General features: G+C 39.0%; 1 protein-coding gene across 7 annotated transcripts in view; it reads left to right on the forward strand.

Moving 5' to 3' along the window:
- The window catches only part of TENM2 (teneurin transmembrane protein 2), a 1157254-nt gene that overhangs the window by 513240 nt on the left and 618959 nt on the right, over positions 1 to 25055 (forward strand). The window contains exon 1 of one of the 7 annotated variants that reach the window (XM_073231893.1): positions 15187 to 15477. The exons of the other annotated variants lie outside the window; for them this stretch is intronic. Within the exon in view, the coding sequence (XP_073087994.1) occupies positions 15432 to 15477 (46 nt within the window). The 5' untranslated portion in view covers positions 15187 to 15431. Of the gene's footprint in view, positions 1 to 15186; positions 15478 to 25055 lie in introns of those variants that run through there. 7 annotated transcript variants of the gene reach the window in all.

Genomic DNA, 25055 nt, shown 5'->3' on the forward strand with positions numbered 1-25055 from the left:
TTTGATCTTTGTTTATGAATTTTTGTTTGTTGGGTGGGGGATAGGAGCAATATATATATGTACCTATATATACTTCTACATTGTTTTCAGAGGACATTTAATGTCATAGAATGTTTCTTTTTGCTGCTGGTAAGGGAAAGGACAGTCAAGAGTGTTAGTTCTCAAGCTGACACAGTAATTCATGGGCTTTTCTGAGTTTCTCTTAGACCAGCCTTGACAAATGAATTCTAGTCTGTGTCAATGCATATAATGCATACTGGCTGCCTCTGACGCTGGGGTAAGAACAATCCCTGAAAAGTGTTCAAGGTTCAGTAGCCAATGGGGAGTGCATCATGTGCACCCCCCATCCCTTGGTCATAATCCCTATTTTAAGTCACCATACAGAGCACAGTCTGATTATCCACCTGCATTTCCACAGTTCTGAGCCACACTTGGATCTCTGCAGTTTCTGATTTCCCTAAATCCCTTACAATACCAATTCCAGCAGGATGCACACTTCTTTATTTGACATGTAAAGTTTTTATTTTTTAAGTCTCTACCAGTTTGAGTAAAGTTAAGATTTTTTTTCTAATCATTTTGAGAAATTGTGTATGTGGGTGTGAGGGGGTGTACACAATCCACTGACATATGAACATATAATTATGAATGATCTATATTTGAATTCCCTATCAGATACCTTGTATATATGTCAGTCTCTTTATTTGGAATGTAATTTTTAATATGAAAACCTTAGCCTACTGTGTGCCATCTAATTTTTCTGTCATCATCCTTCTTGTGACTGTCACCACAATGCCTACTTTTGTGGTGACTTCTTCCTCTCTAAAGGCAGGAAAGCAAAGGACTCAGAGCATGGACTTTGGAGACAGATTATCTGCAATTACAGTTCTGGCTTTGTTCCTCACTAACTGTGGAACTTCAGGCAAGTTATTTTACCTCTCTAGCATTTAGTTTCCTCATTTGTAAAATGGGAATAATAGGGCCTAGCTATACAAGATTATGTGTGGATTCAATGATGTAATGAGTTGAATGTGCTTAGAAGACTGCCAAGCATGTTGTAAGCACTTAATAAGTGCGAGGAATACTATTAAGGTCATAGTATATGCCAGATACTAGGCTGAAAAGTTTGCATGGTTTATTTAGTTCAGTCATACTCAACTGGGGGTGATTTTGCTCGCCAACAGTCAGTAGGCAATGTCTAGAGACATCCTGGAACACCAAAACTGGTAGGAAGAGGGGTTGGGGGGGTGCTGCTAGCATCTAATAAGTAGCGGCCAGGGATGCTGCTAAACCTCACTCAGCACAGAGGACAGGAGCTACAACAGAGAATGACCTACCTGACCCAAGATGTTAGTAACCCTGAGGCTGAAAATAGGGGATTTCATCCATGAAGTAGAAATTATTAATATCATGCCCATCGTACAGAAGGGAGGCTCTGAAGCTTAGAGAAAGTATAGCTCTTATATTGCAGATTCACTACATCTAACCACCATGCAACCGCCTTCCAGAGAAGAAGGGTGTATTTTATTTTTAAGATGAATGTGTATAGGCCCTCTAAAAACCTCCAAAACAGAAACCTTGATTGAGTGGTCTTTGGAAGCAGAACAGTTAAGGAATGGGTGCAGGCCAGTCAGAACAAACAGCATCAGAGCACAGGTTCAGAGTACTAGAGACCCCCTCCGGTGTCAGGCCTCACCCCGCTAGTGTTGCCAGATCATGGAAGACAAGGAGGTGGCCTGGAAGTTAAGCCCCGGGTGGCTGGCGGAGGCCATTCCCAAGTTGGACAGGCTTTGTCCACCAACATTCACAGAAGTGCATTTTAATATCTTAACTACTGGTTTAGTTAGCCTTGAGAAGCACTTCAAACATATAATTTCACAGCTATCATTGCTTAAAATGAGGCTAAGTTAAAAGAGTGAAAAGTGAGATTACCTAAAGAAAAAGTATTGAGTAAATATCAGTATAGTCAGTAGTAGATACAGCAAAAACCATAAAGGTATGACAGCAATGATGCATGAGTGGGAAACACTTGATCCTAGAGGACCCTGGAGGGCAGGGGTACATATCCCAAGGTCTGCCACAGAGCTGGTGCTGCGGACGTACATACTTAATGAATGTGCCTAAGCTCACAGCCTTCCTCCATCAGTGCAATGAGGTAGGAATGATGGGGATAACCTGTAACTTCAAATACATACAGTTTTCTCCCATTTTATATCTGAGTAGAATATTAGCCATCATTGGGTGGTTCCAGTTCTTAGCCTCTCAGCCTCTGCTTTAATATGGTGCCTCTCTACACCCCAGTGAATCACTTGTCTACTGTGTCCCCCTGAAATGTGGATGACGGATTAGCTGGACATGTGCAGAGTCGGGTGACTCAAAATTCATCTTCTTCATTAGGACGTGTTATCAAACTGAGATGTCACAAAACAAGTGTGATCTGCAGCAGTCACTGGGGTCTCGGTAAAGAGGCCACAACCACTAGTGGAGATTGGTTCCTAACCCTTTTCTTTGTGAATATTACAGGATTCAGTTCTGTCTCTCTGAACACAGCTAAATAAATGACAGTCTAGTTTAAAATCCTCATAACTATAAGTTTAATGATGACTTTCACAGGATTAAAAAAAAATCTTTTTGGCCTCCCACATGTGTATGTTTTTCCTTGTTATATAAATTCGTGGCCAGTCCAATAGTCATTCAAGTCCCAGTGTCTGGAAGGGGAAATAAAATATTTTTATGGAGCTGACAGAGAGTATGTTGAAGAGAGAAGCATTCTTCTGAAAGTGCAAAATCAGTCCTAAGAATGTAATGTGTTTGCAGAAACAAGTTATGTTCAATGGGTAGGTGTCTTCGTGCTTCAGATTAATATTTGTCCTTTAGAAGAGCAGATGTTTAGCTTTACATGTGGGCAGTCGACGTGAGTAGGCATGTCGTTGATGTTCCAAGTGAAGGGCTGAGAGACAAGTGTGGCTCTCACGGCCAAGGCAATCCCCACCCCCTCCTCCCACCTCTTCCATTCTGTGGTGATGCTTTCTTGGCATCTCAGATACACACTGTTGGGTCTCGCTTCTCAAATGCAACTGAAGCTGAAGTTCCTGCCTGACAGCACCTGCCTGCCCAGAATGCCAGCTGCACTATCTCCTGGGAGCTGGTTGGAAATACAGAATCCCAGGCCCCACCTCCTGGATCTGAGTCTATATTTTAATAAGACCTCCCATGATTCTTACCCACATGGTGGTCTAAGAAGGGCTGATCCAGGGCACTGTGACCTCTGACTTCTTTAGTGGCTCTTACCACAAGTTTTTCTTATTATTTTTGTATTCTACCTTCTGTTTTGCATACTTTATCTGAGGGCAGGCTTTGCCTTATATTTTTAGATCTATTTAGCTTATTGGTGAATTTCTTAAAGGTAGTGGTGCCGAATCAACTCCTTAATTTAATTTAGATACCCACATTATAACCACAAGGAGAGAAGGCAAGCCAGAAAGGGGAGAGAATTTAGGGCAATGGAGCTCTGGATCCAGGCACACTTAATGGTTCCACTTTCCAGCTGGAGAGTCTTGGGCAAATTATTTATCTCCTCTAAACCTCAGTTCCCTGAACTGTGAAATGCAGATCATAGTAACTACCTCATAGGTTTGTTTTAAGGATCACATGAGATAAAATATACAAAGCAGTTATACAGTGCTAATTGGTTCATAGTGAGTTCTCAGTACATGTTAGCTACTATTACATTATCATTTACGCTAGTAAATTCTATACATATCAAAATCCCAAATCTTCCTCACTCACCTGTACCACCACTTTTTCAATTAACCTTGTGGTTCTCAACTGGGGTTGATTTTGCTATCAAAGGAATAGATGGTAATGTCTGGAGACATTTGATTGTTATGAATTGGGGGGAGGATGCCACTGGCATCTAGCCAGGAGAGGCCGTGGATGCTGCTAAATGTCCCGCAGTGCACAAGGTGCCCACCCCCAAGAGAACATGATTGGGCCCCAAATGCCAATAGTGCCAATGTTGAAAAGCCCTTTGTTACTCACAAAGCAACTGAGGTAATCAAAGTCACCATTTTTCTCAAGGATTTAGGCATCTCAGTATATTTATTGTGTCAAATATTAATGTTGAGCCCCCTTGTCAGAATTCATCTACCAGGAGCCACATCATTTCCTTTGGAACAGAATCACATTCTGGATAATCTGATGCAGCCTGATTAACCTATTAAAGGTCATAAAACAATAACAATTACATTGCACATTTCATTCTTTAATATCAAAGGGAGCTAGGTTCTTTGAAATGTAAAACATCATAAGTGAAAGAATAGCACTTGCAATTCCCCCAGGAGCACAAGGTCATTGCATACATAACACTGCTTCCACTATTAATTTTACTGCATTTTGGGATATGCAGGAGGCCACAATTGTTGGGGAGAGAGAAAAGGACAACAAAGGCTGGGCTTTTGCTGACCGTGACTGAGGTCTAACAGCACAGCCATGGTCCACTGTTCAAAATAAATGCTGGAGATGGAGCGATATAAAAGTCCTCACACCTGGTGGAAGGATTAAGCATGAAACGCCTGTCTCATTTCCTTAAGAAATCAGAGATGCTGCAAGAGACTGTATTAACTTCTCAGGTACCACTGCAAAAATAAGGGCAAGGAGGCAAGTGTTAGGCTGTATTCCTCCTGTGAACAGATTAAGCAGACACCAATTTACACCTCATTGTTAAGAGTAACTTTTTTCCACAAGTGAGACCACATTTACATCTTTTGTAATTAAGCTAAAGGAGTTTTTCTTTTTAATGACTCTTGCCCTACCCCAAATCATGAAGAAAATATTTTATGTTAACTGGGATCAAATGCTGAAGTATATACGTGAGAAGCACAAAATAATGACAGTGAGTCCCAGCACCACCTTCAGCCTCATCATCTGCTGGGCTGGGATAAAACCTCTGCCTGGTGGTGTTTTGGTTTTAGAAAAGGCCATGAATGACTAACTGAAGCAGTTAAAGAGATGGTGGGTGGGGGTGGGGGACTTGCAAGTGCTCCCAGATATTCAGGGGGCAGCATCCATCAGCGGGAATGCAAAGCTGCAGAGCATCCAACCATACATCTCCTGCATACTTGGCTTTGGGGCAATTTTCCTTTTTAGGAAAATTGCATAGAAGAGAAGAGTTGTATAAGGAGCTCCAAGAGACCTGCATCCTTTATTCCCCACTCAGGAGAATCTAGTTGGGCAAAGAGGCATTTTTTTCCCCCTCACAATAGAGTTTGTATGGCTGCTATAAACAATGCAATTACTGAGCCAGATAATAAATAATTGCGGAGCAACAGGGAAAATGAAGTGTGGGCAAGGAAGAAAATGGATGGTTTCACATGAGATTTGCACAAAGACTGAGTCAGTGAGGTGAAGTTAAGTCATACCAGGTCACGTCCATTCTGTCCTAACCGAGGTAAATTGTTGGCCACACACCTGTGCTGCAAGCTGGAGGCCGAGCTGCTGGCCCAGGCTGTGCCTTTGTAAGATGGACTTTTTCACTGAGTGAGGTATTCAAACGGAAGCCTGTGACAGGTGCATGGCCCACTCTGTGATCAGTCAAATCAGGTGCTAGGGGCTTAAGAAAATGTTGGCAAGCCTTGTACCTTTCGAGTTTATGGTGTATAAACACTGGTGCTTCGTGTCCCTGGGCAATGCCTACATCCTGTAACAGTGTTCCTCAGTGTGCATTCGCAACCTGCTCTAGCTGTGCAAAGACAAAGCCTCAGATATATTGCTCTTTATTTTTAGGCTTTTCCTGAAAATGGTCCAAGCACATCACAACTTTTGTCTTCTGTGAAGAGACCGGATTTAGCCTTTGGATCCATCTTTCTCCTTGTGCCACTTGCTTTTTCAATTCAAGCAGACCTGGAGAGCCTCCTTTCCTTTCCCTGAGTCCCTCTTTAGTCTTTTCAGGTGGCTATTCTGATGCAGAGTCACCTGTCTTTGCTTTTGACTGAGGTTCTCACTACCTTCTGAAGAGATTCCATGATAAACACTTCGCAAAGAACCTTCCTAACCTTCTCTTCTCTGTGACCACGAGGCTACTTCTATGATCTGTCAAGTGATGTCCCATAAATCTTTGTAAGTTAAATCAGCTCTGTGTGCTTAGAGACTCTTACTCTCAGCATTATCATTAATTGTAGAAACCATTCTCTATCTCCAGGCACCTTAACCCAGCAAGATTCATTTTGTAATTTAGCAAATCTTATAAAGTCTATCCTACGTATCAGGCATGGTTCTAGAACCCATGCTGGGAATTCAGCAGCAAAGCAAAGAGGCAACTCCCTCCCCTCTTGGAACTTACTTCTGGTAAAGGGATCAAATGATGGCCAAAATAAGCAAAGTATTTAGTGATTCAGAAGTGCTAAGTATACTGGGAATGAACAGGAAGTGGGGATGTGCCATTCGGAGTGAGGGAGTGGAGCTGTTTTAAATAGGATAATGAGAGTAGGCATCACTGAAAAAAATGTTGTTGGAGGAAACAGTTAAATGAGGTGACAGAGTAATCCATGCTTACAAGGAAGAACATTCTAGGCAGTGGCACGTGTAGCTGAAGGGAAGAGGATGAAGGAGAAACTAGTAGGATTTGAGATCTGATAAACTATGGGGAGGACAAAGCAAGTTAAATCTCTACAATATTGGAAAGACTGACTTTAACCCTGGGTGGGAAAGGGAGCTCCTAGAGGGTTTGAGCAGAGAAATGAGATTATCCTATTTATAGTATAAAAAGAATCCCTCTGATTGCAGAATTGAGAATAATCAGTAAAGGGAATATCAGTTGTCTATTGGTAGAGAATGAACTACATCAAAACTTGATGGCTTAAAACAAGAGGGATTTGTTATCTCTCAAGTTCCAGGGCGCTGGCGGGCCACACTATCACAGGGCTCGCCTGAGCCCCCTCACACAGTTACAGTCAGCTGCTTGGCAGGAACGGCTCGATTCCAGGAAACGGCTGGGCCTCTCTTTCTCCGTAAGGTCCTTCATCCTCCAGGAGGCCAGAGGGGGCTTTCTTTATGGAGGTGGCATCCTTCCCACAGGGCAAGCCCTAATTCACAAGTGCTTACTTGTGAATTTTCATACATGCGTTTACCTGTATGGTTTTCCTTACATCCTGTCTGCCAACACGAGGTGCCAGGCAATCCCAGAGTCACTGTGGGCAAGGACAGCATAAGGGTGCGGACGCAAGGGGTAGGATACACTGGAAGTCCTTAGTGTGGCAGTCAGCCACAGGAGCCAAAAGTGGAAATCACAGCAGTTAGGAGGCTTTACAATAACTGACTCAGGAAAGAAATGATGATGGAATGCATCAGAGTGATAACAAAGTAAGTTTTAAGTAGTGCCTAGATTCTGAATAGAGTTTGAAGGATAACCTCGTTTCTATTCTCCTAAGTCACTAGGATAAGGCTATTAAGTTTCCAATGATCGGTGATGTTCTTATTATACATGAGGTGATAGCACAATAAAGCAAACGAGGTCAGAAATAGGTTTCTTTTATTGCCAATAATTGTTCAACAAGTTTTCTGAACAATTGTACACTGAGTAGTTCACTAGTCCTGTGACTAGTACATGACACCCTGTCAGTGTCATCAACCACTAACATATATTGAGCATCCTCTGAGTTCATGGTATTGTAGTCACAGAAGCGGGGGTGACCTGCAGTAATGCTTTCGGACAATGCAGGGTATGACCTCAGACAGAGCAGGGTTTACGGCCTCACTCTATTAGTTGGTGCCACTATGGCCTCCAAGAAAGCATTTGGTATCCAGGATGTAATTCCTTATTCCCTTGGAGTACATTTAGCTTTGGTGTAATCTGACTGCATGAGGTTAATAAAAAGGGTTCTCTGTCTTTATGAGTATGCTAATGCTTTTTATTAATCTTACTCTCTGAAACTGGGAGGTCTCAGCCCCATTTACTGTATGGAGAGGTGGAGGCAGATAGTTAAGTGACTTGGCCAGGGCCACATACTGGGCTGGCCGCAGATCAGGGACTGTAGTTCATCACTTTTACTATTGCACTACACTGCGTCTCAGTGGTGCGATCTTCCCATTTCTCTTTCACACTAACATACAATCATGAAAACCCCACCTAAAAAGATTTAACTGAGTCCCTCTTTAGTGATACTCATATTCCAGCAATACTCTTCAGGGGAATATATGATACACTGTTCTTTGACATCTGCACAGCCTAATCACTGGAAAAGTGGTTTGTTTGTATTGTTTGTTTTTTTTTAAGACACTTATTACAGGGGATTTGTCAACTGTTAAAATCACCACTTTTTTGTGTTAGTTAAATTCTCATCAGAAAGATCTGTTGCTTTCAGAGTACATCTAGAGATTTAAGAGCCAGCACATGAGATACCCTTGAGATCCCTACTTCCATTTTGTTCTGGAACCAGTTATTTAATGGCGATTGTTTTGATTGATCATTCTTTTTGAGAGGGTTCTGCTGCCTTTTAATGAAAGGGTTAAATTTGGAGCTAAGAAAGACTGTGAGTGGAAGGGGCAGTTCAAACTCAGAATTTATTTGTGCATCTTGAAAGGACACCATTAAGGTTCATGCACCCTGAGACGCCCTTGAGTGTGCCCCCTCCAGAATGTCTGTCTGTTGTAATTCCACCACATTACATATTTGAGTGCATATCTCTTCCTAGCAGCTTCCCGAGCTTTTCAGATATTCAGCATCAGAAATTGCACTGTTTTGTCCTGGGTTTTACAAATAGCAACCAGATTATTGTAAAACAGAACTATCTGATAAGTCAGACTGTGAATTGCTTTTGTGATTGTCGTGGGTACGAGCACTGAAGAACTGGCGAAGAGTGCAGTCCACTGGTTACTATAAAAATAAAACCTGTAGCTGTGAATGAATTTTTCTGATGAATATGTTCAAGGCTGTGATCATTGTGCAACTTCTGGTTGGGTGCTTTCAAATGTTCTGTATTGAAAAACATCAGTAACAAGAACCAAATAGTCCACCAAAGCCTATATTCAACTCAATGGAGAGGAACGTAAATTCTTAGAGTTTCATTGAGGCCAACTCTATTCGGTCCACCATGGGTAGCAGAGATTTGAGGTTCTCTCTTGATTTGCTTTCCATTTTTACTTTATGATTTAGGTGGCTACAACTTTGGTTTTCACTTAAGGGGGTGTTCGAATCACTATGCAAAGCAGGAATGCGAAACAGACAAGGCTGGCTTCTGTTCAGCAAACAAAAACCAACATACCAGAACATGGTAATTAATGTAAGCAATTTTATAAGCATAATAATTTGTTTTAATTGGCTAAATAAGATCTGATATAATTATAGTATTTGATAAACTAATTTCCGAAAACTATATCACCAACCCTTAATCATATTATATACTCATTGCAATTTTGAAAACAGATATGAAAATGGACCTCAGTGATGTAATCTTTACAAGTCAGAAGGATACATTAAGGGCTTATTTTGAAACTTCAGAGGTTATGTCCTCTTTTTATGTTGAAGAATTTTTATTATTTTTGAAAAACAGTAATTTATATTTAATTCCACTAGCTTGAATTACCAGCAGATTCAGACAGAAAAACCTTCCTATAAAAACTCTTTTGTCTAAGGAGTAAGGCTTATTAGGGTGAGGTGTCTTCCCCGATGTTCTTTCCCATCCTATCCCCCCTAAGGAAAAACAAACCTCCCAGCATAGATAAGTGGATAATTGGGCCTGAAATGATCCCATAGATGAGACCTTATGGAATTTAAAAAACTTTCCAAGGATTAGTTTCTGATGGGTCTAACATAAACTGACTTCCAGCTAATGTGTAAATGATTGGGGAAAAATTATATTCTTCTGGAGGACAGTTAGTTGCTAATTCTTCCTACCATTAGAATCGCAATTTGTTGGACTAAGTTAATTTTGACACTAACTTGAGTACTGGTTGACTTTGAGGCATGTGCTGAAAAAATATGCATACTGAAATAAATAAATAAATAGCTCTTCATACCATTTAAGGGCTAAAAAAAAGCTACAAAAATTTCTATGCACTTTTGCCACTATTCTAGCAGTATTCCAGCAATAGTTTTCTAAAGGCCAGAACCTGTATTAATAGCTCTTTCATATAATTCCTGAATGATAGACTTTTATACCTATTGGTACTTTCAGTATAAACACCAGATCGACATTTCATATATGTATGAAACATTGAATATTAACTATATATATATATATATATATACATACACACACATATGAATTTATATGTGTGTGTATATATATATATAAAAGCATACAGTCTATGAACAAGATAGTTCTCAAGGGAATATCAATATATATTATACAAGTAAAGACACTTAGTTCCTATAACCTTCAGGAAATTTAAAATCTATGTAATGGAATAAGAGTGACCTAAAGATATTAGAAGAATAACAGTTCACCCATGGTATGAGGTAACCAAATACAGGACATAATTAGTTTAGAAAATTATATATAATAAAATGTTCCAGGCAATGGATGCTTTGAAATTAGAGAAAAGAGCATTTACCATGAGTTAATATAAGCTAGAATGGATTCTTTGAGGATGAGGAAATTTTATATTGAACAAAGGATAGCATATATTTAAGAAAACAAATTCTATGGCAAATGATATGTGGAGGTAGTAGAGTACAAAACATATTTGGATGTATACCCACCAGTTGATTGGGAATAAAAAAAATCACTAGAAATAGATAGGTTTAGGCAAAATCAGGGTGTGACTCCATTCATTCATTCATTTATCAGGCACATACATACACTGAAGGTAGAATGACAAGGGTTTATATCCTGGCTTTGCCATTTGTTCTTTGTGTTACATTGGAAAAGTTAGTTTTGCTAAACCTCAGTTTCATCTTCTGTAAAATATTTCTAATAATAGTCACTGGGTTGGTTGTCATGAGATTTAGAAATTAGAAGCAATGATAAATTCCTGCCATTTAATAAGCCCTTGTATTTTTACTAACTGCTCTTTATGGTGGAGGTGCTAGCTATCTACTAGCTATTGTGCTAATTGCTTTACATTTATTACCAACCAAATTAAGTCATCACAATATTTTACACATGAGGAGAGTAAGGTTGAAAGACAAAAAGGATTTTCCCAATGTCCCAAATTAGGAAGCAAATTTCAGGGTCAAGATTTAGACCTAGGAACCACTCCAAAGCCAGGCTCCTAACCTACGACCTTTCCTGGAACATTTGAGTAGCTACTATGATTAAAACAATTGTGTTGTAAACTTAAGAAGGTCGAGAAAGTCTTTGTGGAGGACATGTAACTTATCCTGGTCTGAGATACTTGAGAGATGGGAGTTAAATATGTTGTGATGAAGGAGAAGAGGACATTCTAAAGGAAATAAGGAATGTGCCTGAGGTTCTGGAAGGGATACGTAGGAATCAGGCTGGAGGAGCCAGGAGCTCCTGTGAGTAGGTGATAGAAGGAATATCTACCTGGAAAGCTTGGTATCAAGCTGCCAAGGGTACTGAATATCTGGGGGAAAAAATCTGTACTTTGTCTCTATTGAATTATGCACCTTTGCTGTTTTTTTTTTTATAAAACTAGTATTTATTTAGAATGAGAAAAGAAATCACAAATCACAAATTTTTTAAAAGGCTCGCAATAACCACAAATATTAAAATAGTCAAAAAAGTAACACTATCTCTTTATAAGTCTGAAACACCTCGTTTTCCTACACCTTTTCTTTGCATGCTCTTTGTTTCTTCCAATGATAATGGATTTCACTATCATTTTTTGAACCTTTGATGATTTTTAAGCTGATACATAAGAAAATGAGATAAAACAGACTTTCAATTGACCAATCAATAACCATTGGGAATGGATGTCATTCAGAGTGGCATTTTAAGGTTATTCTGGCTTGTGAAGGATGAATTGGAGGAGAAAAGAAAACTTCTTAAAATGGTTGTTTTCAATAGCAGTGTCATGACAGTTGGGAGAAGTGTCACAACTAACAAGGCACTAATAGTAAAGTATTGGTTTGCCAAAGATTAGCTGCTTTGTCCATTAGAGCAGATTCAAGGTCACTGCTAGAATAATGTCACTCTCCTTCACTTAGATTCTAACTGCCTTCTTGAGAGGGGGAACAGGGTGGGGCGACAATCTGGTTTGGTCTTTGGCAGGATCCTAGAAATGCCCCTAGAGGAGTTGGGGGCTGCATATTGTCACCCTTCATGTGTTTTAGGACAGGAAAGCATGGCAAAGTGCTGCATTCAAGGATTCTTGCAATAGTCCAGGCAGACACATCCAGATCAAGAAGGCATTGGGAGTCTGGAAGTGAGACAATAACATGAAGAGACATGGGAGGTGGTAAATGAGAGGAAAGGAAATGAAGGAGCCCTGAAGGACTCCACTCTACACCAGTGAGGGGATTCGAAAAACAGCGTCCTTGGAGGGCAGTTCCATGGATTTCGTTGTAGAACTTGTTGCATTTTTAGCATGTTATCCAAGTGGAAAGATCCAGAGGGCTGTTTGAACAACTAGTGCTTACAAGGAAGGTCAGAGTGGAAAGAAATGTTTGTGAGCTGTCTATTCTGAGGTGATGAAATAGTGTCTCTCTTGGCTATTAACAAAAAAAGTCTCTTTGGAGGATTTCCTAATAGGAGTTAACATTTTTGAAGCATTTGCTATGTGCTAGGACAGAACTCACAACAGCACATGCATGATTTATTCCTAATGACAGGCTGGTGAGGCAGATAATATTATTACACCCATTTTAAGATGAGGAAACAGCCAAAGAGAGGCATAATAACATGGTCAAGTTCACACAGCAGGCAGGTGGTAGAGCTGGGATTCCATCCCAGGCACCCTGGTTCCAAAAACTGAGCATTTACCCACCATATATTCCATAGTATAAATACATAAACATAAAGCTCTGCCACAGAGAAATAAGTCTTATGAATGTCATATTGTAGTAATAAATATTAATGTGATTTGGGCCACTTTGGGCACCTCAGATAGCCCCCTCCCTCAAGATACCTAAAAAATAAACCATACACATCAAACTACCAATGATACTCATGCAGGGTACTCACCTCCTCACTGGAGGAACTAGTAAAGATAGTCAACAGCACTGAGGACTATTTGTACCTTTAAAAAAACCCTCTCTTTTTCGCCTTGATTTCTTTTTATCTTTTCCCTTTATCTTTTGCTGATCCTGTTCGAAAAGCCCAGGGCACCTCCTCTGCTTGTATTGCACTGAAATAGTTGTATTCTTGTAACAGGGTCTTTATTTTTATTGGCAGAAAATTCTCAGTGTACTTATTCCCTTGTACAAAGTTAATTTTAACTATAGAACCCATATCAATAATGTCATTTAAAGGGGGCTTCTTCCAATACACTCTGTGAAATGTCTGCAGAGAGTTCCAGATTTACCAGGGCACCGCTTCCCCAGCTACTTGCAGGGCCTGCAGCTTCCCTTTCCTTCTACATCTGAGCACTCTCTGTTCTCTGGCCAGCTGCCTTCTGTTCCGTCCCTGTGTGTTCCCCATTCTCTCTGCTCTGCCTTCCTGATAAGTAGGGCTTCCACTTGATCACATGGTGGGGAGAGGAGGGTTATTTGTTTGGGTCCCAGATGAAAACCATGAAAATTAGGACACTTGGGGTATAACAAGAGAAAGCAGTCCCTCTCTGGATACGGCCCAGTATGGCCAGGATGGAGGAAGAAGTCTTATCCCTGGGCCAGTTCTCATTCTGTACCTGGTGGTTACACAAGAACTCCAAAATGCCAGAGGCTTAGGGGCCAGGGATATATTGTTAGGATACGCCGGAGCTGAAGTAAAATGAGTGAGTGTTTTGTTTTGTTAGTTTTTCCAAAATAATACCTGTTAAAAGTAGAACACATGGGACTTATTTTCCATCATTAGGATTATTTCAGTTTCAAGATGGTCAGTCAAAAGCTTGGGTGTCTCTTCCTGCTGGTTTACTACAGCATCAGGTCAGGTTACCATGGAAAACAAGCAGTTATTTTCACCAATAACTTATACCAACACTTGACCTTGGGATCAGCAATTTACATACTTATAAAAGAGGTCACTTAGGGAATTTAACTGTGTAATCCTAGCCCCCAGGTGGCAGGAGATGAGTAGAAATGGAACAAAGCTGGTGGAACAAACACCATTTCAAACAATTTGAATTAGGAAATCATTTCTTTTTTACTTTATTTTAAAAATGGAACCTACTTTAAAATGGTACAGGAAGGCAGAAGGATGCAGGAAAAGTCTGTAGAAATAGTGACTCAAAAACTGTTCTAAGACTCCAGAAAGCAAGCCTGTTGTATTTGGAGGGAAACCAGAAAAAATTTAGGTTTTCACTTTCCTAATAGCCTTTTTTCCAAAACCTTTCCTTCCAACATCCTGCCCTGCCTTTTATTTTGCCTTCATTACTAAAACTAATGGAGAGAAACCACCTTTCAAACTTTAACCAGGAAACATAGGTTTTGCAAGTGCTAATATTTTAGTGTGGGCTTTTTCTCTTAAAGACAATTATCAAGACGAAGCATTTGTTTCTTCTTTTGTTTACCCGTGGCAGTTTGTCAGCAGTTATGATAAGTAGAGTTCCATCTGCCAGTAAAACTACGTTGCAAATTGCCATAGAAATTAGCAGCTTTCATTTTTGCCTACATAAATAAATATGCGAAATAAATTGCACATAAATGCATCCTAAAAAATCACAGGTACACCATTTAGTTAAATGCCAATCAGACAAAACCAGAGACACATTGCGATTATCTCAGTTTTCAAACCTGGAAGATACACGAATGTGTTTCTAAATGAGAGAGGCAGTGTATCATGCTCGCTGAGATAAAAACAGAAGCTGCCAGACACTGCACTGTGGCTTTATTCTCAGCATCCTTTGCCTGAAACCTGCTCTATCTTCTCTCCGTGTTTCCTCTCTTCTTCCCCCACCCCGCTCCGTCTCCCTTCTCTCCCTCTCTCCTCGCTGTCTTTCTCTCGCTTATTGTTCCCTCTCTCCTCCTGCCTTTGATGCACATACGTTGTCACATTCCATTGACTCTCCCCTCTTCTCTGTTCTTACACTCGAGCCTAGCGGTGCTTCCGCCAGGCAGCGGCAGCCTCTCCTGCGAGTTTTAGTCATGTGTGCAGCTCAGTTTGATCGAGCGTTCCTCTTCTGCCTTTTCACTCTTACAAAAGATTAAAAGGTGGCGTCACATTGCTCCCCTGTTCCTTCCCGCAGGAGGGACTGAAAAGGGACAACAAAAACTAATCACTTTCAATAAGCATTTTCTTGCTAGGGAAAAGAAAAGGAAAAAAGAAAAAGAAAAACAGAAAGAAAGAAGGGAAAAAAAAGAAGGCGGGGTGGGGAGGGGGGTGGATTTAGCGGTGTAATTTGAGACCGGTGGTGAGGATTGGGGCGAGCTAGAGATGCTGCACGCTGCTAACAAGGGAAGGAAGCCTTCAGCTGAGACAGGTAAGAGCGCCCATCGGAGGGTCTGACCGACTGGCTTAGTTAAATCTCTGTTTTCACCGTTTTGTGACTGAGAAAGGCATCCGCAGCAGAAGCCGATTTTTCAGCCGGCTTCCTTTTGTTTAACATAGAAAGTACCTGTGTTAATTTTGATGAATTAGAGCATGCAGCAAATTCAATTGAAAATAGATTTGTATAGTAAATGCATTTATACTGAATGACTTCCCCATTGTATTTAAGGGGAAAGATGAGAAAGATGATTTTGGTCAGAATAGCACTTTGCATTACGTTCAATTCTAAACAGCTAACAGGGAAAAAATAATCCAATTGTTCCTGTTTTTGAACTCCGCGATTTAAACCCTGAGAGAGAGCTGGCATTTGAAATTTGTCTTCTAACTGAACTTCTGATGCTTTATAATAATTTTTCACCGGAGGTTTAAGCAATGGTAGAGTTTATATAAGTCTAGCTACTGGGGTGTGTTTGGTTTGGCGCTTGTGAGTGAAGCGCTTATTTCTCCTTAACCTGTGTCAGGTTGATGTTTCATAAATGGAGATTAAATGTTGTCCCAAATGAAATATGAAGTTAAAACATCAGGTCAGGGCATGTTTTAGAAAAGGATCCAGTAAATAATTAGGGTAACTGAATTATGACAGTTGGAAATGGGAGTTAACTCTGGAGATGCTGTCTGATAAACCTTCCTGGATTTTAATCGGCTCAGGAATGAAAGAGTCTAATTATCAGTCTCAAGTTGGAACTTTGCATTAGGACCCTAAATATAGAATACAGGTGGACTTTCACTGTACGTGGCTTTTAGGAATCTGTCCCTTTTGCGACCTATGTATGAGAGTCATGGATTATATTTGATAGCATTTCTCCTTTAAAGAGCTTTGGCACATCTATTTTAACGTTGAACGAACACAAAATGCAACATAATGTAGTCTCCCAGTGCCTGAATTCTGTGGCTGCTGCTGTTGTTTTAAGGTCTTGATAATTTGTTTTTAACCTCAGTCTTCCTTGATTTTGTGCTCGTTGCCTCTGCTACTAAAATTTATTGTTGGAATGAGTGGACTGAGATTTTAAGAATGCAACAAAAATCTAAGTAGCCAGAGTTTTTACCTAAGGATAACAAAAATCCAAATTATATCTAGGTTTTTACTTAGAATCTTGCTAAAATATTTGAATTAATTTTTAGAAGAGTTTTCTTTTTTTAGGTGGGAAAATCTGAATATTAAAAATATTCCGATTGTTAAAAGAATGCTTCAGGAATGAGATAGAGAAAGGTGACTTTAACACATCCACAAGGTTTAGTCCTAGAAAGAACTGCTGTGCTGTGCATTATTGAATTCAGCAACCATAAATGAGAGAATATTTTATGTATTCATTTGATGGTAAAAAAATTTTCTCCTGAGTTTTCAAACTGGACTTGCTCCTCAATACCTTATCCTGGCATGTCTCATGTTGCCAGACCATCTAATAGCATCTTATGGGTTCAGCCCGTGAATCCCATTTTATGAGGACACCCAGAGCTGCTGAATCTGGGGGAGTGGAAACCAAACGGACTCTGGGTCTCCTACTTTATCATCAAGAGAGAATGTCCAACAGAAGTTCTGTAGGAAGCACCCTCATACAGGTGTGGGGAAACTTAATTTTTCCATCATGGTTGAAAGAACAGAGAAAGATGTGGACAAGGGAAAAAGAATCTGCTCTGGAATGTTTGCTGTAAATCATTCTGGTAGTAGTTATATGAGTTTCTATAATCCCATCAGATGTAGTTTTCTTTTCTTCAATTTAAGAAACTTTGCAGAATCTTGAAGTAACTCCTCTCAAATCCAATCCATGTTTCTACATAGCTTTCTCTCATAAAATCGTTTCTCAGACTTGTTTTATCCAGTGTAGCTGTGCTGATGCTGATAAGGATGATTATTTTTTAAGTAAGTGACAAATGTTGAAAAGATGGGCCAGGAGAAATATGTTGTCTGCATCACATATGCATTTTAATTTTATTTATGAAAATGACTTCTTCAAGGTGAGGAGATGATACATTTGAAGCTGCAGCTTGGCTATTTGTGTCAATGAATCACTCACCTCTTCCAGGAAAACTAAATAGAACTAAAGTAGGCAGAGGTAATTCAGTTGTAAACTAGGTGGTGGTTCCACATGCACTTTTAAGCAGATGGTAACCAAAACTATCCTTACTCATACTATCTAATTCATATAAATAGCATTTTTCTGAGTTTTCCAGTAGATGTTGCTGGAGAGCAAAGAAAAGATCATTTTTAATAGGAAAAAAAGAAATGCAGTAGACTTATAAAAGCCAACGGAAAAGATCCTTCTCCCCAAACTCTGCTGATAGCATTTTGCATAATTTGCTAATTAATGAATTATATTGAATCATTACCTTTTATGATGTTCTATAGAAAGCTATTAAAACTTGAGTTAAAATTTTAAATTATGAGATTGTTCTCTTTAGTCTCTATATATAATGTCTGTTTGCTGTTTTCTGTTTTTAAAAAATCAAGTTAACTGTGCATTACTATTCAGAACATTTCATCCCTGAATGCTAAAACCCTTTAACATGCAAATATGATGTCAGAGGAAGAACTGAAATAGAATACCCTGAGAAGAGTAATGATCAAACGCATTATAAAAATATGCACCAGTTGCCAACATGTAATGAAATATTAAGAAATTAAAAGCATGCACCCTCTAAAGTAATAGAATTTCATTGCTCTGAGACTGTTTTCCCACTGAATATTAAGTGCTTAATAGATCTATCTGCAAAAAAATAACAATTGAAAACCTACATGATTTGTTACTGAAGTTCTTTCATTATATGATTTTGAAAAATTAGCCCAATAGGATTTTCCTCAGACTAGTAAATGTAATTAACATTGGGTATTAAGTGCCAGATTTCCAGAGCCAAAGCCAAAGCTGCAAGGCTCGATGGAGAAAATAAGAATGCAAAGAGCGCATCAGGGCTAGAAACTGAGGGGACCCAGGCTGGAACTACTCTGCTGCTAATCACTCTGATAAAATGACAGAGATGTCCCAGAAGAGCCAGGATTCTGGTACGCAGACATGAACTGATGCAATTTCAGGCAACCAAGGATCCCTATCTATGGGAATACTTATTTTTGGAAATGATCAATTAACTGATTTCAATTGTGAAAGAGAGGTGTAGATATTGTTTTTCCAAAGCAAGGGGTCCATATTAACAAAAGTACATTCAGATAGGACCAGGGTGCAAGCTATGTGGTAGAGCTTTTGGATTTTCCTGCCTTAAACAATGCAAGCTTTTTTCTGTTGTATTTTTTTTCTTTTGCATTGAAGCCCTTCTTTATCAGTTTCCATTTCTTAGGTGTGAAATGCTCCATAGGATGTTTTGATTTAACACCCATTCATTTCTCCTTTCTGGGAGAAAAAGAGCTTATTTTTAGAAGGCATGAATGTCAGCTACTCCTACTTTGTAATTAGCACTGCAAGTCCACTAGGGTAAGGGTGGTCGAATGTTTGAGGTTTTTTTGCATTGATTCAAAGACGTATTTTTGTGCTTGACCCTTAGTGGCTGTTTTTTTCTTTTCCTCTTTAAATAAGAAAAGCTTTACAATTTGGCGGGAGATTTTGGTTTATTTTTCTGCTTTCTTTGCCACTTGTTTTTGGTGCTCTTTTTCATTACAGCTATCAAACACTGACTATGCCCTAAGCACCCTGACTTAAATGTGCTAAATGGTACCTTTAACCTCAGTGAGAAACCTAGGAAGATGCGAAGATATAAACCTTACCTGGAGAATTGCCTCATGGGTTAAAATGTGCCAGGTCAAAACTCTTTCCTTAGGAGAACAGAGAAGGAAAGGTGACTGCATGTTGAGGGGATCCTGAAGATGATAGCCATGGAAGTAAGAGTGAAAGGTGAAAAACACAAAATAACCCTGATGGGTAAAATGAGGAGTCATGTGGGAAGCAATGCCAAAAAGAATGACCAATACTAGGACGATAGAGAGAGCATTGAATGGCAGATCAAGGTGTTTAGTAGCCGCTGGAATGATGTGATCTGGCAGCTTCTAGAGGAATTCCATTGGTATGTGTGTAGGAAAAGAATGGAATAGTAGCCCATGCTGTACCCCACCACCCACCGAACAGAGGCTGAAATGCCTATCTACGGGCCATCTGCTCTTCTACTGAACTGTAGCCTGATTTAGTTAATATTACTTGTTGGATATTGCTTTACCATTAGGGATGTTGTTGAAAGCACAGCACAAACCCCTAGTCTAGAGGCTAGATGCCAATGAATAATCTATTGCCTAGTCATAGGCAGTAAGGTTGAGAATCACTGTCGAGGGGAGGGAGAGTAGCTCTGAGAAACACCTTCCGATTGTAATTATTGCAATTTCTTGTATGTACTGTAGATGTCATGGCCTCATTAGGCAGGAATTTTGTGTATATGCATTTGTTTTCATTAAAAAAAAGCCTTCACCATTTGTCAGAGATGAGACCTGTAGTTTAGAGGGTGTGGTATTCTCTCCATACTATTTGAATATAATAGATAAGAGCTAGGTTCCTATGAATTTGGTTGGATTTTAATGGTATTTAAGAATTTTTATCTCTCTGAGAGGTGTATACTCGATTCGTTGGAATTAATTGCCTCACTGAATTGCCTGTGTGTCCATTACTTTCTATAAACCTTGGCTAACTTCCCTTGAACTCTTAGATGCCTAGCATATCTGACTAACAAGCTCAGCTCCTGTAACTGTATCATGGAAGTTTATATGTTCACATGTAAGAGGTTTTCTTGTATCCAGTAGACTTCATAATGAAAAGGAGTAAAAATATTTATTAAGTACAATTAAATAAGTGGTGTGCCACACTTTTCCTCAGAAATTGATTTAATCAGCCTGTGCAGGTGGACAGGGTCACCAGCATCACCTCAGAACCAAGCTGTAGATGAGTAGCTTGCCTTGTCCTCCAGCCACTTTAATCTAATTTGTTCCATTTACTTTTCCAAGCTTTTCATCTTCCCACCATTTTAATACCATCAGAGATGGGGGCTGCCCATGACATTCACACTTGACATTATCAAACACAAAAGGCATCACTCATACACTTGACTGCATTACAATGCAAGGGGAAAAAAATAGATCCCAAAGGCTTAGAAATTATTGTTTCATTCCTTGAATGTAGGTGGATATTTTTTTTCCTGTTTCCTCCAGCCTGCCTCATTTGACTGTTTTGCTTCTGTGTCTGCAGAGATTTCTGAAAACCCTGGAAAAAGCAGCACTCACAAATCCATAATGTACACACTCTTATGTTCACTGGAGAGATGTGTATTAATACAATGGAAATTTACAACTCTATTATCATCTGTTATTTGCTAGGCACCAAACACATCATGATATAGTACCTAAGTTGAGCCTTGCACTGGAACTGTCTTTTCACCACTGACTTCAGTTCTTTTGACTGTCTACCATGGCCAAACCTTTCCTGACTCATATATTTGTGGTCATTTTAGTAACTTCATTATCGCTGGGTAGCCCAGAAATCTGTTGAGTCCACAGCAATCCTGTGTTTGTTTACCCATGAAATCTTAGTGTGTGTGTTGGGGTTGGGGACAGGAATTCTTAAAGTTGGTATAAATTTATATGTACCTTTTGCTTAATATTTTGAACCTTCTATTCAAAGATAATTTACCCCCATACATAAGAAAGCATTTGTGAGCTGAACAAATAGTGCTATGAGATTGTGGTGAATTGCTTCAGTAGTATTACATCATGCATCGAGATCATGTGCGCTGTAAAGCTCGGTAAAACAGCCAGCTACATGGTATCCTACAGGTTTAATATACTTCTACAGCCTGTACTTGGGAAGGATTTCTGTAATTGGAGACAATCTAGCAAGGAGAACTTTTTAAGCCTTTGGAGGCCAAAATACAAGTTTTTGAGAAATAGGCTTTATAGGCTTGACACTGCATGGATTACAAATTTCTCTTAACTGGATAGAATCATAATTGCATGTATAGTACAGTCCTGATTAACCAGGGTTTGAATTTCCAGGTGGAGATTATCCAGATTTCTTCTTTGACTCCCCTGTCTTCTAACTACCTGATGTAAATCATTTCTCTAATCATTGGCACCTCTGCTAATGGTATGGAAGGGCATATTTTAGTAAAAAAATCCAGCGAGTGAGTTATCCTTTAGAAGAGCTAATTATGTAAAAAGACTGAGTGCCTAGGTTTTTGAAGCTCTTCACTAGAATTGACTGACTACATTTCAATTTGGGGGGGCCCCTCTTTATTCACAAGTGATGGTTTACTATAGCTATTAATAGGCCAATATTTTAGCCACATGTTGAAGAGGCAAAAACTTAATGAACGAGCCTCAATGATGCCAAGATTTGGTTTCATTGTTCTGGCTTATATCATTCCCTCCTCTACCACTCAGACCAACTATCATTTTGAATTAATTGGTTGAATATTGTGCCTAGCTGGAATTTTCTAAGGCCATGTGGATCAAGCAAGTGTACCTTGTTCAGGTTATCAGGGTTCTTATTAGCATATTCTTTTAGTATTAAGTACGAAAGTGGATTACTGGTGCCCAAACCCATTAATCTCCAGCACTAGTCCTATCCCATTTCCATCATCAGCTGACTGCTAGTCAATCTTTGATAAATTATTTCTATTTAGGATTTGACTGCTGGAGGTCTTCAGCAGCTCAGAGGACTTTAAAGACTTTGAAGCCCCTTAGATACCAGAATTAGGCTGAAATGGTGAAAGGATAGAAAGTGTAGCTGGTTTTTCCAGAGAGGTTGCAATAACCACCAGCGACCTTCCAAGTTTGCAGACCTGAGCACAGGATTCCATCTGCCGGCTTTGCTACAGAATCAGAATTTGATTTCCTTTCTTCTTTTTATACATCAGTTGTGGCTCGGACATTTTCAAAATGCTATTAACAGCACTTTGTAACAAAGCCTTACCAAAAAATTTCTCTTATACTATCCTTATTTGACAAACATGTCTGTAATAATTTTTTGCACCTTGAGGTGCCTACAAACTTCAAAAAATCATTCTACTTCTAAATCTATTATGTAATATACATGATAAAATATGTTTTATGTGATATAGTTGATACAAATATACTAAAGCACAAAAATGCCATAACTCTCTGGATACTACAAATATTCTCTTATCACTAGATTAAGATTGAGTTTATTAGAAAGAAATTTATTTGAGGCTTTTAAATGTTGAGGTGTAGTTGTTGATGTCACCCAATGACAAAGAGTTTTAATCCATATTTTAAATGAGAATTCAAACAGTAATATAGCACACAAAACTGAGAATAGAAAACCTTGACAGCTATTAGAAAACTCACTGCAAGTCTATTTACATGTTCTGTATTTGTAATCTCTTAATCATTTATGTGTGTGTGCACATTTATATGCATGTACATTTGTATATATATGGTTACTCTCTTTCTATGTGCATATTGCTGTTTCTATCTATGTATCTGTATCAGTATCTGTATGCATATCTATATCCAGAGGCTGAGAGAGAATGGGCATATTCCTAGTAAAATGGAGTGTGACCATACCCCAGTAGGATACTGTGTTCTGTGCAGCTGATATTATTAATTTCCCACAGTCCAACCTGAGTGTGCTAGGTGCCAGGGATGCCAATACGAACCAGACACAACGCAAGGGGTTCATGATCTCATCCTGAATTAGAAATTATTTTAATGTTGAATATTTCACTTACGGATATATTTAATAATTGGAAACATTGAGAGAGAGAAAATTCAAGGATTGCAAAGCCATCTAAGGCCTCACTGGGTACCTCTGAATTTGACTTGCATGCCTGGTCAGGAGAAGGACTGGAAAGAAATATAGCAAGGATGCGTTGGGACAGAAGAGCCTCACACAAAGTGATCTGATCTCGACTAAAATAAATCTGGCTTTATGGAAAATCCAGGCCAGCATGTCTGAATTCTGTAGTTCCCCTTATTGCTGGCAAGTCACAAACCGAAGATAGGATCAGCTTGTGTGATATTCACTTTTCTATAAGTTCTGTTCAAGTGAGAACATAGGGAAAGTGCTATTAACAGGCTTTTTATTAAATGTGTACACATAAGGTCTTGTTTGAAAAAGTGTGTCAACAATTTTTGTGTATTTCTCTAAAATGAAATGGGCTTATGTAGTTAAGATCATTTTATTCTCATTCTATATGGCATTTATGATGTATATGTTTTATGTGTTTATCATCACGTATTATCATATGTGATTTATATACACACACGTATAGTCTCTAGAGGTCAGTAGAATATAAGAAATGGGCAAACATTCATGTCTAAATGAGACCTAGAGATTCTGGAGAACATTTTTCAAGTGATAAAAGGATGATAGTCAACTAATGACATTAGGAACTCAAATCATTAATCACTGTTAACAAAAAAGTCATGTCATTCTTGTTCCTGAAATGAATCTAATCTATTTGTTTTAAGCAAATTCCAGATAAATGAACATTCACATGGCAAGAACCCTGACAGAAACCTAAATTGTAATTATTTTATTATGGTTTATTATAAGGCCATGATTCTATGGAATCTTTTTTGATGATAATTTTAATGTGATCAGAACAAAATAGGAAATAGGTTTTAAACATTTGACTCTTACATCCAAAACACCATTTCTTTTTTGGCTGCCAGTTCAGTCTCCTCAACTTTTTGAAATGAATGATTTGATGATTTAAATGTTGCAAGTCTATTTGTTCTTAGAAACTAAATGTCCCTGATGTTAGAAAATGTATTAGAAAATTGTGATTTATGTTTTATGAAATACTAGAATTGTTGACAGTTCGGCAAATTGCTGCACAGTTGAGCATGCTTATCAAGTTTTTCTCTAGAAAAGTCATGCACAACAAGTGTAGAAAATGAGAGCATGTAGCTCTGAACTGTCTGACGGGAGAGTTTCCAGTGCCTCTTACTGTCCCATGCCTGAGAAAATGGTGCAGAGAGCATCAGGTTTCATCTGAATCTGGGAAGGGATGATTAACGTTTAAGCTGAGGTTGCCTGCCATGGCTTAGAACTTAATATGTCTTGCACACATTAATATCACTCACACTTGGAACTAATCCATCAATAACCTATTCTCTTATTTGTCTGTTTACTCCATAGTGGATTGCATTTTTAGCTCACTTTCCTCCGTGATCAATCCTAATCCAGGAGTTGCAAGTACACCTAGGAAAGTAGTCAGAAAAAGACAATAGTAGGTCCTAGGGGGCAGTGAAGAAGGCATTACAATTTTAAACACATACACACACGTACTCTCTCTCTCTCTCTCTCTCCAAACCTGTGCAGCTGAAAAAGAATAAACAACAAAATAAAAAATAAAAAACCCTACTAAGCATTTTGGAGAGTGAACATGTGGAGTATTTAAAAGGACTTTAGGTTTAGAGTGGCTTCAAAACATCACCAAGAGATCCTCTGTAGATAACTGATAAATATTGATAAAACACTTTCAATGGATAATCTACTTTAGTCACCACATTATTAAATGAGAAAGATCCAATACATTGCCTGTCTTCAAGGAGTTCAC

Source organism: Manis javanica, chromosome 1, assembly GCF_040802235.1.
Source record: "Manis javanica isolate MJ-LG chromosome 1, MJ_LKY, whole genome shotgun sequence".
Taxonomy (NCBI): domain Eukaryota; kingdom Metazoa; phylum Chordata; class Mammalia; order Pholidota; family Manidae; genus Manis; species Manis javanica.